A 14,579-nucleotide genomic window follows, 5' to 3' on the forward strand; every position below is an offset into this window, starting at 1 on the left:
ATATAAAGCATTAAAAAATGTATCGGTATCGGCTTAGAGAGACAGCAAGTTATCGGTTATCGTATCGGTGGCAAAAAAACGTTATTGTGCATCCTTATGAGGCACCTGCCTCATCTGGCTCCTCTCAATGCGGTGGAGCAGCGGCTTGCGTGTTAGCCCTTCCCAGATTACCGAACTTCTCACCCTATCTCTAAGGAAGAGCCCGGACACCCTGCGGAGGAAGCTCATCAGATCTGCCAGTGTGGTATTTGTTCCACTGGTCTTTTGTATTTTCGCGTTGAAGTGTTGCAGGTCGTGGTCCTGGTTGTGGTCCCAGCGGAATCACGTAGCACACGTAACATCGGCGACAAGAGCTGATCCGCTAGTACATCTTGTATTAATTAGGAAACACACTTACAATTATCTAATTAGTTTACGGATGTTAATGTTCAATGTATTAGGAGCGATGTTAGGGATTATGTCACAACACAGATTGAACTAACTTCAAATTCAGAACTGGCCAATAAAAATGGAAAAATATTTTACATAATACTGTATTTTCCAAGAGGATGCATTTGGGATTAGCCTTTGAAGTTGGTAATAGTGAAAAATGAAGTGAAACAGACAATGATTTTAGTCAATTATTTTCCAGAATGAGAGTGCTTAAAGAAGAGTATGCTCTTCATGTGGCACAGCTTGAAGCACGCATCAGGTGCAGGTGGAGATGGGCCTGACTCAAGTTAGAGGCCAGAACAAAAAGGCAAAGAAATTAGGCAAATTTAATTTTAACCATGGAGAACCCACAGACAGGGTCAAATGTGGCCGCTTTTAATTGCTGCTACCCAAAATGAACCAAATTTTTTTTTGTCAAATTTAACTTCACTTCTTGCCCCTGCATAGAGACACCTAGTGGATGAATATTGCACTGACATGAGCCAGAGTGGTTGTGACAAGATGGCGGGCCACATGCTCTTTTGTTGAGCTGGAAACCTACCCAAACAAATTGTCTTCTCAGCAAACCAGCAGTTGGTAAAATTGTGTATTTTTTGATCATCTATTAAGTATTAGCTTGCAGAATGCCTAGAAGTACGTTTTATATTATTTTTGGATAAATTAGCAACTCTGACGTAGTTCAAAAAACAATGGGCCAAAAATGTATGGGTTAAAAAAAATGTCAGGCCAATGTCAATTACCCTTTGGTTCTTTGAGTGACTTTGTAGCTGGAGAATGGTGACAGATTGGCTAAAGCCTTGAAATAAATTCCATCCATCCATCCATTTTCTGAGCAGCTTCTCCTCACTCGGGTTGCGGGCGTGCTGGAGCCTATCCCAGCTATCATCGGGCAGGAGGCGGGGTACACCCTGAATTGGTTGCCAACCAATCGCAGGGCTCATACAAACAAACAACCATTCGCACTTGCAAACTTGATGAAGAGGTTGGAGCTGTATGTCGGTGTGCAGTCATAGGTCAGCAGGGTGAGGAGGAGGGGACTCAACACACAAACTTGAGGAGCCCCCATGTTGAGACTGATGATGCTGGATCTGTTGCTGCCGACCCGTACTGCCTGCGGTCTACCTGTCAGAAAGTCCAGCAGCCAGTTGCACATCGAGGTGTTGAGCCCCAGCTGGTCCAATTTGTAGATCAGTATTTGAGGGATGATGGTATTGAATGCTGAGCTGAAGTCTATGAACAGCAGTCTGACATATGAGTCCTTAGAGTCTAGGTGTGTGAGGGCAGAGTGGGGGGCGGTGGAGACAGCGTCATTGGTTGACTGGTTGGACCGATATGCAAACTGGAAGGGGTCCAAGAAGGGGGGAGGAAGGACTTTATGTGGTTCATGACTAGCCGCTCAAAACACTTCATCAGGATGGGAGGGAGCGCTACCGGACAGTAGTCATTGAGGCAGGAGGGCGATGACTTCTTCGGGACCGGGATGATGGTGGTGGCTTTGAAGCACATGGGGACAACACCCTGACTCAAGGAGGTGTTAAAGATGTCCGTGAAGACATCTGTGAGTTCAGCTGCACAGTCCCTCAGAACACAACCAGGTATGTTGTCTGGGCTGGGGGCTTTTTGTGTGTTGATCCTGTTGAGAGATCTTTTTACCCTGTGCCGGGTCAGTGTCAGCACTTGATCACCAGGAGAGGGTGGAGTCTTGTGTGCAGGTGTGCTGTTATGTGCCTCAAAGCGGGCAAATAAGTCATTTAGCTCATATAGCAGGGAGGTGGAGCTGTTGCAGGTCTGTGGAGAGGGTTTATAGTCTGTAATGGTCTGAATACCACGCCACAGACTCCTGGTGTCACTGCTGCGGTGTGGGCGATCTTCCTGGAGTACTGCCTTTTGGCCTCCCTGATGCCACGGGACAAATTGGCCCCTCCTCATCCCCAGATCTAATAGCCCCGTTGCGGACTTTCAGTAGTCTGTAGACCTCCCCTGACAGCCATGGCTTCGGATTAGCACGGATAGTGATGGATTTAGTGATGGTGACATCATCCATGCACTTGCTGTTGTAGGAAGTAACAGTCTCTGTGTATTCCTGGAGGTCTGTGATGGAGTTGTAGATGGCAGCCTGTTTGAACATGGTCTGGTCTGTGATGGCGAAACAGGCTTGAAGTGCCTCAAGGGACCCTTCTGGCCACACTCGTACCCGTTTCCTAACTGGTTGGGAGACTTTAACCCATGGTCTTTAAGTCTGCATTAGCCTAACAGTGAGATGGTCTGAGGTGCCGAGGTGGAGGGAGGGAAAGGGTCTTGTAGGCCCCTTTCAGAGGGGTAAAAAAACAGTGTCCAGAGTATTAGTTCACTGTGTTGGAAAGTCAATGTTTGAGTATAGTTTAGGAAGCACAGCCTTGGGGTCAGCATTGTTAATGTCCCCAGCTAGGATGAGGAAAGCATCTGGGTGAGCCATCAGGTGTTCACTGATATGATGGTATTGCTCACTTAGCGCCTCACTCCTGTTATTGCTGGAGTTTGAAGGAATATAGACTGCAGTACGGCAGTGAATTCTCTCGGTAAATAAAACGGCCGGCATTTCAGAGCCATAAACTCCAGTAGCGGTGAGTAGTGTTGACTGACCAAGATAGCGTCCCGACACCAGGCATCATTGATGTAAACACACACTCCACAGCCGCTGCATATGCACGCGCCGCCATCTTGTTTAACCGGTACTCGAGAGCTCTGCTTTTCGGCTTAGCTCCTTCTTCACCACGACAGACCTATACATTGTCCGAATCACTGCAGACGCTGGCGGAGTCCAACCCTCACTGGTAACGAATCAGACTTATTGTCGGCAATACAAACCAGACTCTGACACCGGTTGTACATGGACCGAACAGCCCTTATCTGCCATATGGGTGAACTCCCATGAACCCTCAAGGATCCTGATGAGAGTATAGAGCTCGTCCACTGTTCCATGGCTAGGACGAAAACCACACCGCTCCTCCTGAATCTGAGGTTCGACTTCGAGGCGGACCCTCTTTTCCAAAACCCCTGAATAGACCTAACCAGAGAGGCTGAGGAGTATGATTCCCCCCTATAGTTAGAACACACCCTCCGGTTCCCGTTCCTAAAAAGGGGGACCACTACCCCAGTCTGGCAATCCAGAGGTACAGCTCCCGATGTCCACGCGATGTTGCAGAGGCATGTCAACCAAGACAGCCCCACAACATCCAGAGCCTTTAGGAACTCCAGGCAGCTCTCATCCACCCCGGGGGCCCTGCCACCGAGGAGCTTTTTAACCACCTCGGTGACTTCAACCCCAGACATGGGGGAACTCGCTTTGGAGTCCCCAGACTCTATTTCCTTGTAGGAAGGCGTGTCAGTGGAATTGAGGATATTTCGAAGTATGCGGCACACCAACTCACAGCGTTCCAAGTTGAGGTCAGCAGCACCCTGTCCCCACTATCCACAGTGTTGGCAGTGCACTGCTTTCCCTTCCTGAGACCCCGGTTGGTGCACCAGAATTTCCTCAAAGCCGTCCGCAAGTCATTCTCCATGGCTTCACCGAACTCCTCGCACGCTTGAGATTTTTGCCTCAGCGACGACCAAAGCTTCTGACAGGGGACTCTAACAGACATTCCCGGCAGACGCTCACAATACGTTTGAGTCTGCCAGATCGGACCAGCATCTTGCCCCACCATCGGAGCCAACACACTACCAGGTAGTGGTCAGTTGAGAGCTCCACCCCTCTCTTCAACTGATTGTCCAAGACACGCGACTGCAAGTCAAATGACACGACCACAAAGTCAATCATTGAACTGCACCCTAGGGTGTCCTGGTGCCAAGTGCGTGTATGGACACCCTTGTGTTTGAACAAGCTGTTTGTTATGGACAGTCTCTGATGAGCACAGAAGTCCAATAACAAAACACTGATCAAGTTCTGATCGGGGGGATGCGGATGGGGTTTCACAAAAATGCCCTTCTCGGTCTCACTGTCATTGCGCACGTGAGCGTTGAAATCCCCCAGAAGAATGAGGGAGTCCCCAGTAGGGCCACTGTCCAACACTTCCTCCAAGGACTCAAAAAAAGGATAGGTACTCTGAGCTACTGTTTGGTACATAGGCGCAAACAACAGTCAGGATTCACCCCCCACCCCACCCCACCCGAATGTGGAGGGAGACTACCCTCCCTGGCCGGGGGGGGCGCTATCATTATGCCCATGCCTGCCTCTCATTATGGGAAACTCCAGAGTGGAAGAGAGTCCAACCCCTATCAAGAGGACTGGTACCGGAGCCCAAGCTGTGTGTTGAGGCGAGCCCGACTATGTATAGCTGGAATTTTTCAACCTATCACACCAGCTCAGGCTCTTTCCCTGCCAGAGAGGTAACATTCCGTGTCCCGAGAGCCAGCTTCTGTAGCCAGGGATCGGATCGCCAAGCTCCTTGCCTTTGGCTGCCGCCCAGCTCTCTACGAGCCCCACCCCTCTGGCCCCTCCCACAGGTGTTGAGCCCATGGGAAGGGGGACCCAAGTTACCTCTTGGGGCTCTGCGCGGCCGGGCCCCATGGGTGCACGCCCGGCCACCAGGCGCTCTCCATCAATCCCCACCTACAGGCCTGGCTCCAGAGGAGGACCCCGGTGACCCGCGTCTGGGCAAGGGAAAATGTCTTCCATTGTTTATTCATCATAGAGGATCTTTGAGCCATGCTTTGTTTTGTCCCTCACCTTTGACCTGTTTGCCCTGGATAAATCCGACCAGGGGCATAAAGCCCGCGACAATTTAGCTCCAAGAAACATCGGGACCCACAAACCCCTCGATAAGGTGACTGATCAAGGACGGGTGATTTCAGCCTCTCAACTGGAAATATTCCCTGAATTCTGTAGTCTTACATGATTTTTTTTCCCTATTTTCTGACGCTCCAGACCAAACCAGTAACTGAATCATAATCAATTTATAGAAAAAATACTCAGTTTTGTGTATTACGATAATCATCATTATTTGCAGCCGTAGTATGAATAACCTGGTTTTGAAATGAACAGGTACGTCTCAATAAATTTGAATATATTTGTTCTCAAATGTGTAGTGGAACTGTCCGAGGCTTCAGGCTATTTCCCTATTGCATTTTCCGGCTCATAAATCACATCTATAGTCATCTGCAGGCTTCTGTTGCACAATTTCTTTAGGTATCTCAACTGAATAAATGAGAATAAATATATTGGCACCGCCCATGTGGAGTTTTGCATGTTATCCCCGTCCCTGCGTGGGTTTTCTCTGTGTACTCCGGTTTCCTACCACATCCCAAAAACATGCGTGGTAGGTTGACTGAAGACTCTAAATTGCCCATAGATGTCAATGTGAGTGTGAATGGTAGTTTGTTATTATGTGCCCTGCGATTGGCTGGCGACCGGTTCAGGGTGTACCCCGCATCTCGCCCGAAGATAGCTGGGATAGGCTCAAACCCTAGTGAGGATAAGCGGTACAGAAAATAGATGGATGGATGTATTATTAAGATGTAGCTGTAGTTGAACTTGAAGCAGCCTCAGATGTGTGTATCAAGCTGCATTCGCATTAATCAGTACCCAAGAAGTAGCTCAAACTTTCAAAAAGGTTGGTGAGTCCTTCACTCCCTCTCATGTGATACAGCTTAATTTTTTACTTGGTTTTGTTTCATCATTAAAAAATACCAAATAAACAACAACACTGTAATTGGTTAATAAACAGTCATAGGAAAATTATTACTATTGTTTTGCAATTAACTTGAATGCAAAATATTTTTTATCTGACTAATCGATGGAATAATCGATAGAATAATCGATTCTAAAAATATTTGATGACAGCCGTAGATAAAATCTATTCAAACATGGATACGAAATATATTAAATGTACTGTATGCTGAATAATCATTCCACCCTGAAAAAATGCTAAATTCCAATAACTCATTAGTCCATAGTTAATATGACATTCATGCCCATCATGAATGTATGTAAACTTCTGACTACAATATACTTAAATTTTTGTTGGTATATAATCCCAATAAAAAAAAAATTCAGGCTATAATATTGCCCTTATGGATGTTTCACCTTCCCCAGTTAACAAATTCTGAGCCAGGAAGAAAATGAGATTTTCCAAACGTTCTTTCCTCAGGTGTGTGTCTGAACTGTGAGGGCAACACCCAGGGGTCCAATTGCGAGGAGTGCAAGCCAGATCATTACCGCAGCCGTAGTACTGCCTTGACTGAAGCCTGTGTCCTGTGTCCCTGCTCCAACTCTTCCTCCACTGGCAACTGTCACACTGGTGAGTCCCTGACCTCGCACGGACACACACACACACACACACACACACATTCACATTTCATCCTCATTACATCCTTGTTACATTTACAAAGGAAGCTCTTCCTTACAGGTACTATATACTGCATTCTACCTCAATTGTACATGTCATGTAATGTACCTTTAGCCAATTCTAGTGCAGGAACTGTTTTTGGTAACCAAGTTGTAATGAATGCAACCCCCTTCTATATAAGGCTTGACTGAACACTGATTTCTCCATGCTAATCAGTGAAAAACATAGAAACAATAATAATTTCCAAGTACATCAATAACTACCTTTTTGTAAGGTTGAATCAGTGAGTAAACATAATAATATCGCATGTGCATTATACAAGTCATTAATTGCAGTGATTACCTCAAAAGGTTTTGCAGCGAAATATTACCTAAATGGTAATATAATTTGTAACCAAGACTGGTCATTACTTTTAAAAAAAATATTTTTCATTTGGACCACAAAATAAAGCAACTTCAGACTTTTCAATGAATGACTGAATTGTTTTTTATTAAGTTCAGTAACCATTGTTGGATATTTCTTTAATTTTAGTTCTAACTTTTGTACTCACAACCCCTTAAGGGGAAATTCAAATCACTCTTACTCTGCTGTATATTTTTTATTGCACATCACCTGGAGAAACAATTCACACTCATGCAGGCAATGCAAGGCGAGATTCAGAGTGAAGAAGGCGTTTAGTTTTAAAGAGTGATTAACACAGGAATCATCAAAATGGAGAAAAAAAAGTTAACAAAGATTAAGGTCGAGGTAGTTTTGTTCTAATACTGGCATGCACATTTTCTTCTCCAGCTGCAGAATTCTTATGTATAAGCAGCACATCATTGCAGACAAAGTAGACTTTTCTCCCCCATACACACACTTATACACATCTGCATTGGTCTGAGCTTCAGAGAGAGTGCAGGAGGATGGGTGGAAAAGTACACAGCTTCTGCACTGCATGATAAGAGCTCTGCAGTGATCTTTTGCCAGTTTGGCTGTCAAATGTTTTTTTTCCCATCCATCTCTTAAAAACACATTCCATACACATCTTAATGGTAAATGTGTATTAGATGAAAGGCCCATAATGTAGAGCAGGGGTGCCCAAACATTTTTGCCCCAAGATCTAGTTTTCAAGCAGCCAACCTCCCGCGATCTACCTTTTTTTGGGGGGGGTGGGGGCCGCGACCATGTCTCCGGTTTGAGATTGCAGAGCGCTACCAGTGAGATAAAATTCTGGGCTGCCGGCACAGGTCAGCACCAATGTATGTTGATGTACCTTGCATCACCGCATGAGCCAATCTTGCACAACACAACATAATTAACAATGTAATTTCTTTTGTCATTACCTGAGTTTACTCCGATGACTTGCACTGAAGTGAATCAGCCAGGGATGCGTAGTCAGTGTCGTATTTTCCATGCACAGTCCTAAAATGCCGCTCCACATTTCCGTTCTTTGGTAATGCGATGGCAGACTGACAGATGAGGCATACGCATTTCGAAAATGTCATCGTGAAAAAATACTCCTCGTCCCATTCTGTATGAAAGTGGTAAGTTTTTGTCTTCTTACTTGGTCCAGCTCCCCCACTCATTTTTATACCCTTTCTTAAGTTTAAGAGAAAATAGCGAGAGATAAAAATTGGAGGTAACTCACTAACTAGCTTGTTAGTTTTAACACACATTTGGCGCCGTTTTTTGCGCATCTGCAGTTACCTTTAAACAACGTTGTTTCCGCATGTGCGTGACCTAAGTGTCAGAAAAATTCAGATTTCAACGATTATATATGTAGATCAATCAAGCAACTGAATTGATGATAGGCTGATGCCTTTTTTTCTTTTATGTCACGCGATGTCATGCAATCTACCAATACTACGTTCATCGCGATCGACGCATTGAGCACCCCTGATGTAGAGGATATATGTCAAACTCAGGCCCGGGGGCCACATTTGGCCCATGATGTTATTATATTTGGCCCGCAAGACCATATTAAATGTGTATTAGATCTGGCCTGCCACTATATACCACATGCGGCACTAATATTACAAATCCCAGAATGCTTTGCTAGTGTGTTGGCCCATCAGTCTAGACCGGCGAGCACCGCTTACCTTTCTGTTGCAGTCGTTAGCAACTATACTACCAGTCTCCTCGAGCAAATTTACACTTCCCCTTCCCAAAAATAGCCAAACGAAAGATGGAAAACAGTTAACTTCCAAGATAGGTGGGAGGCAGATTATCTGTTCACTAAAGTAAAAGACAGACCTGTTTGTCGTGTGCGGAGCAACGTGACTGTTGCAAAGAATATAACATTGAATTGAATGGTTTTTTTTTAATGCACTTTATCAACTCCTAGGCATGGATTGTTAATACTTTGAGGTTTGGATTTGTATGGAAGGACATTCTTATTTTTTTGGGTTGTTTTGTTGTTGGCCTTTGAAAAAAGATTTACATAAAAAAGAAAGGTAGTTGGAGATAGACAACATGAATTCTTCTCTCTATCTTCTATTTATCTATTTAAATACAAAACACGGCACGGTAGCCGACTGGTTAGAGCGTCTGCCAACTGGTTAGAGCGTCTGCCTCACAGTTCTGAGGACCGGGGTTCAATCCCCAGCCCCGCCTGTGTGGAGTTTGCATGTTCTCCCCGTGCCTGCGTGGGTTTTCTCCGGGCACTCCGGTTTCCTCCCACATCCCAAAAACATGCACGGTAGGTTAATTGAAGACTCTAAATTGCCTGTAGGTGTGAATGTGAGAGCGAATGGTTGTTTGTTTGAATGTGCCCTGCGATTGACTGGCAACCAGTTCAGGGTGTACCCCGCCTCCTGCCCGATGATAGCTGGGATAGGCTCCAGCACGCTCGCGACCCTAGTGAGGAGAAGCGGCTCAGAAAATGTCACGGATGGCAATGCCGTAAGGGCAGATCCCAAAAAAAGAGACTCTAGGTAAGAGGTCCGAACAATTTTAATGAAATGACAGAGCATGTGAAGGCGAGACATATGAAACTAAAGGGACTCACAACCAGAGAGAATCAAAAAACAGATAACGCAGGGAGACACGACAAAAGGTCCATGTGGTATAATCGTATAGAACCTAAATTTGGACAGCGGTCAGAACGGCGGCAAACACGGGGCAAAAACGAGTGAATATTCCGACGCCCACACACTGTCACGGTGCCCCCTAAAAAGGCTGATGATTACAATGCATGACAGGTGCGTCACCGATGTCAACGCCCACCTTCGCTCACCCAGACACTGCAGCACAAAGAAAAACAATTTGAAACACAGGGCCATGACATAAAATGGATGGATAAATACAAAACAACAAACAAATACCACTGATGTCTTTTATCGCAAATTTGATTTCTCGTGTTTATAATAAAGTTTGTTTATTCCAGATTCAGTGTTTAAGTAAAATTTAAGTTTGTTCTCATGATAAACTTTAACGCTACATTTCTGCAGAAAAGGGAAACATGCACATCGCAGTGATTTTTCATTAAATATTTAATTTGGCCCGTGAAGTTGTCCCAATTTTTTATTTTGGCCCACTGTGAATTTGAGTTTGACACCCCTGATGTAGAGTATGGGATTTCTGTTTGTGGTTGGGAGAAATTGAGGTGTTAAGACTTAGTTATAGTCGCGCGAACGCCGACCTCGCTGACGTCACTGCGGCTGTCCCGCACGCAGTTTGCCTGTATACTCGAGCGCAACCCACGCACGCAGTTTTGAAAATGTACTGCAGTTCACCTCCAAGTCGGGGGTGTCACTACTGCTGGTATTGGCTAGGACACCACAGGGTGGATTTTCCTCTGCATTTTTTTTTTGGCCATTTCCGGTAGCCGTTTTTACTTTCCTTTCAGTAACAAGGAATAAAGCAACAACAATGGCGACCATGGTACAGTGTCTACGAGAACAAATGTACCTAGATGACCAGATGATGTTTATGAATGCATATGTATTATGCTGCAAAATCGATCGAGAACGTGGCGGCGTAGATGGTATGTAGAACCAAGGGGCACGCTGAATACGTCATCACAGCATGTGACTTAAACGGACCAATCACGAGAGATGATCTCCGCGGCGTTCGACGCGCAGCAACTATTTTTACCGTGTGCGCGTCAAGCTACGCAGAGAGGCCGCGCGGGGCAATTCGTCGGTCACGTGATGTAATGCGGCCGTTGTCAGCCGCGCGACCGTGGGAGTATAAAGAGGCCTTAAATCTTCCACAGAGAGATGTTGTTTTTTTGCCACAGCAGCAGCAGTGATTGATAATTGAAATCTCCCACTGTGTTGCTCTGGACTGAGTCAGGATCTAATTGTAACTTGGAAGCACAGTCCTTTCTTGCCACTGAAGATTTCCATTCTTTTTTTAGGAGGATTTAACGAAGGGCTCCAAATCTGACAGCAAACATTTGTGAATCTGCCTTTGTGGAGACCTCTGAACTCCACTTTACATGTTTTACGAGCGGCAGATGTCAAAACATTCATCTTGGTTTGTCGAGTAGAGACTATTGCATCGGATTTGTGCTTCTTGACAAATTGCTTTAATTTGTCAATGAGCAAAATTGTATAAATTGAGATTGAGTGACCTTTCTGCTCCAGGCTTCGTCTGCCCTAGTTTTACACCGCACCTAAATGTTTTTTCTAAGCAGCGTTCTGAGTGGATTGGCTGTCACCGTCCTGATAGCTACAGAAGAGTAAACTAGAATCTTGTGGGACACAAATATAGTTGCAGCAACACAAATAATCTCATTCCCACCAGTCCAAAACCAAAACTTTTTAACAGTATGGCAGGCAGTATGTTTCTGGTCTACAAACCCAATTCCAATGAATTTGGGACGTTGTGTTAAAAATAAATAAAAACAGAATACAATGATTTGCAAATCATGTTCAAACTATGTTTAATTGAATACACAACAAAAACAAGATATTTAATGTTCAAACTGATAAACTTTATTGTTTTTAGCAAATAATCATAAAATTTTATGGCTGCAACACGTTCCAAAAAAGCTGGGACCGGTGGCAAAAAAGACTGAGAAAGTTGAGGAATGCTCATCAAACACCTGTTTGGAACATCCCACAGGTGAACAGGCTAATTGAGAAAATGTGGGTGCCATGATTGGGTATAAAAGGAGCTTCCCTGAGTTGCTCAGTCATTCACAAGCAAAGATGGGACGAGGTTCACCTCTTTGTGAACATGTGCATGAGAAAATAGTCGAACACTTTAAGGACAATGTTCCTCAATGTACAATTCCAAGGAATTTAGGGATTTCATCATCTACGGTTCATAATGGCATCAAAGGTTTTCAGAGAATCTTGCGAAATCAATTCATGTAAGCGGCATGGCTGAAAACCAACATTGAATGCCTGTGATCTTCGATCCCTCCCTGCATCAAAAAGCGACATCAATGTGTAAAGCAGGGGTGTCAAACTCATTTTTGTCGCGGGCCACATTGTAGTTATGGCTTCCCTCGGAGGCCCGTTATGACTGTGAACCAATATAAAATATTGTCTCATATAATGACATACACAACAAATTGATGGATAACTAGTTTTAAAATCAGAGGCCAATAAAAAAATTTCAACTATTATAACATTTATTCCAAAAAGGTGATTGTAACATAAAATGGTTGTAATATCTCAACATTATACAAGTAAAGACACCAATTTTGGTATTTTCACAAGAAACATGAAGTCGGCACACATGATTTGCTTTCGCGTGTCACATAAAATGATGTTGCGGGCCGGATCTGGCCCCCGGGCCACCAGTTTGACACCTGTGATGTAACGGATATCACCACATGGGCTTAGGAACACTTAAGAAAACCAATGTCAGTAAATACAGTTCGGCGCTACATCCGTAAGTGTAATTTAAAACTCTACTATGCAAAGCAAACGTTGTTATCAACAACACCCAGAAACGCCGCCGGCTTTTCTGGGCCCGAGCTTATCTAAGATGGACTGATGCAAAGTGGAAAAATGTTCTGTGGTCCGACGAGTCCACATTTCAAATTGTTTTTGGAAATTGTGGCCGTCGTGTCCTCCGGGCCAAAGAGGAAAAGACTGTTATGGACGCAACGTTCAAAAGCCAGCATCTGTGATGGTATGGGGCTGTGTTAGTGCCAATGGCATGGGTAACTTACACATCTGTGAAGGCACCATTAATACTGAAAGGTACATACAGGTTTTGGAGAAACATATGCTGCCATCCAAGCAACGTCTTTTTCATGGATGCCCCTGCTTATTTCAGCAAGACAATGCCAAACCACATTCTGCACGTGTTACAACAGCATAGCTTTGTTAGTAAAAGAGTGCGGGTACTAGACTGGCCTGCCTGAATTCCAGACCTGTCTCCCATTGAAAATGTGTGGCGCATTATGAAGCGTAAAATACGACAACGGAGACCCCGGACTGTTGAACAGCTGAAGCTGTACATCAAGCAAGAATGGGAAAGAATTCCACCTACAAATCTTCAACAATTAGTGTCCTCAGTTCCCAAACGTTTATTGAATGTTGTTAAAAGAAAAGGTGATGTAACACAGTGGTAAACATGACCCTGTCCCATCTTTTTTGGATCATGTTGCAGCCATAAATTTCCAAGTTAACGATTATTTGCTAAAAACAATAAAGTTTATCAGTTTGAACATTAAATATCTTGTCCTTGTAGTGTATTCAATTAAATGTAGGTTGAACATGGTTTTGAAATTAGTATTTGTTGGGAAAAAATCCACCCCTCTCACCTGTCTTCAAGCTTCTCGTGCATTTGTGAGAAAACCCCAAAACACAGCGATTCTACTCAAGTGATGTTTGGTTTTGGTTGAAGTCATTGGGAATAACACTGTGGTTTCAATTGAGTAAGTCTACACATGACCACATGTTTTAGTCCAAAGTTCTCAAGTGGGTTCTGGTTAGTCCTGGCTATTTCTTCTCTGTCTCTGACCTTAACAGCCGTATGGTACAGTACATTGAACAGATACTATGTGGCCAACCTACAAGGTCTAATAATATTCAGTGCTTTCAAAAGAGATGTAACACAAATCATTAGGGCTGTCACTATCGACTCTTTTTAGAATCGATTCAGTTATTGATTATTGGTTGAATAATCCCCCACACCCCCCCCCCCCCCCCCCCCAGACACACACACGCTATTAATTATTTTTTTACTACTAACTTTCATGTTTTTCGATCCTTAAACTGCATATGTTGATACTGAATGTATGATTTAAATTTGGTGTACAGAATTTGAGACAGCAAAATGCTAAAAGCAATCATGATTAGCATTAGCGCGCTAGCAAGGACCATTTTAGGTCAAAAATTGCTAATGACCATTCAGCTCACTGATAAATCATTTTATATCTACATTGCATATCTAACAGTGTTTTAAAAATCACTTACTGATGCTCCTCTGTCATTTTTGGCTAAATTTATCAGTGGCCCAACATTGCGTTTGTCTGCAATAAATGGCCATGTGAAACATTGGTTCTGGCGACGCAAACATGGTTCCAGGCGGAACTCTTCGTCCGCCGCCTTTTTCCTTATAGAGTTTTTGTTGGATTTGTCTTACCCAACATTAAAAAAAATAGACACAAAAGGAATGAAGACGCGGGTTTCTTTTTCTCATGAGGAGGGCGTATGGGAGATTGTTCAGATTACAGCCTCTCAACACGCTCTAAACAATCTCTCCCGTCGCTCCTGCATTTATTTGAAAATAGGGAGGTTTCTAAGTTTACAAGACATAACGTACTAAGCTACAAGACACAACACACTAAGGGTAGGGTTTCAAGGTGAAAACATGGGACCAACACTTGCCACGTCCCGGCCACGTCCTTCTCTCTGATGATTCCTGCTGAGT

General features: G+C 44.2%; 1 protein-coding gene across 2 annotated transcripts in view; it reads left to right on the top strand.

Annotated features, from left to right (window-relative positions):
- si:ch211-158d24.2 (multiple epidermal growth factor-like domains protein 9) overlaps positions 1-14,579 on the top strand; it is a 72,933-nt gene that overhangs the window by 39,918 nt on the left and 18,436 nt on the right. For both annotated transcript variants that reach the window (XR_009768350.1, XM_061673117.1), the window contains exon 4: positions 6,561-6,710. Coding sequence is in view for 1 of the 2 variants with exons in the window: in XM_061673117.1 (XP_061529101.1) it covers positions 6,561-6,710 (150 nt within the window). In the remaining variant the exon portion in view is untranslated. The remainder of the gene's footprint in view (positions 1-6,560; positions 6,711-14,579) is intronic.

This window comes from Phycodurus eques, chromosome 3, assembly GCF_024500275.1.
Source record: "Phycodurus eques isolate BA_2022a chromosome 3, UOR_Pequ_1.1, whole genome shotgun sequence".
Taxonomy (NCBI): Eukaryota; Metazoa; Chordata; class Actinopteri; order Syngnathiformes; family Syngnathidae; genus Phycodurus; species Phycodurus eques.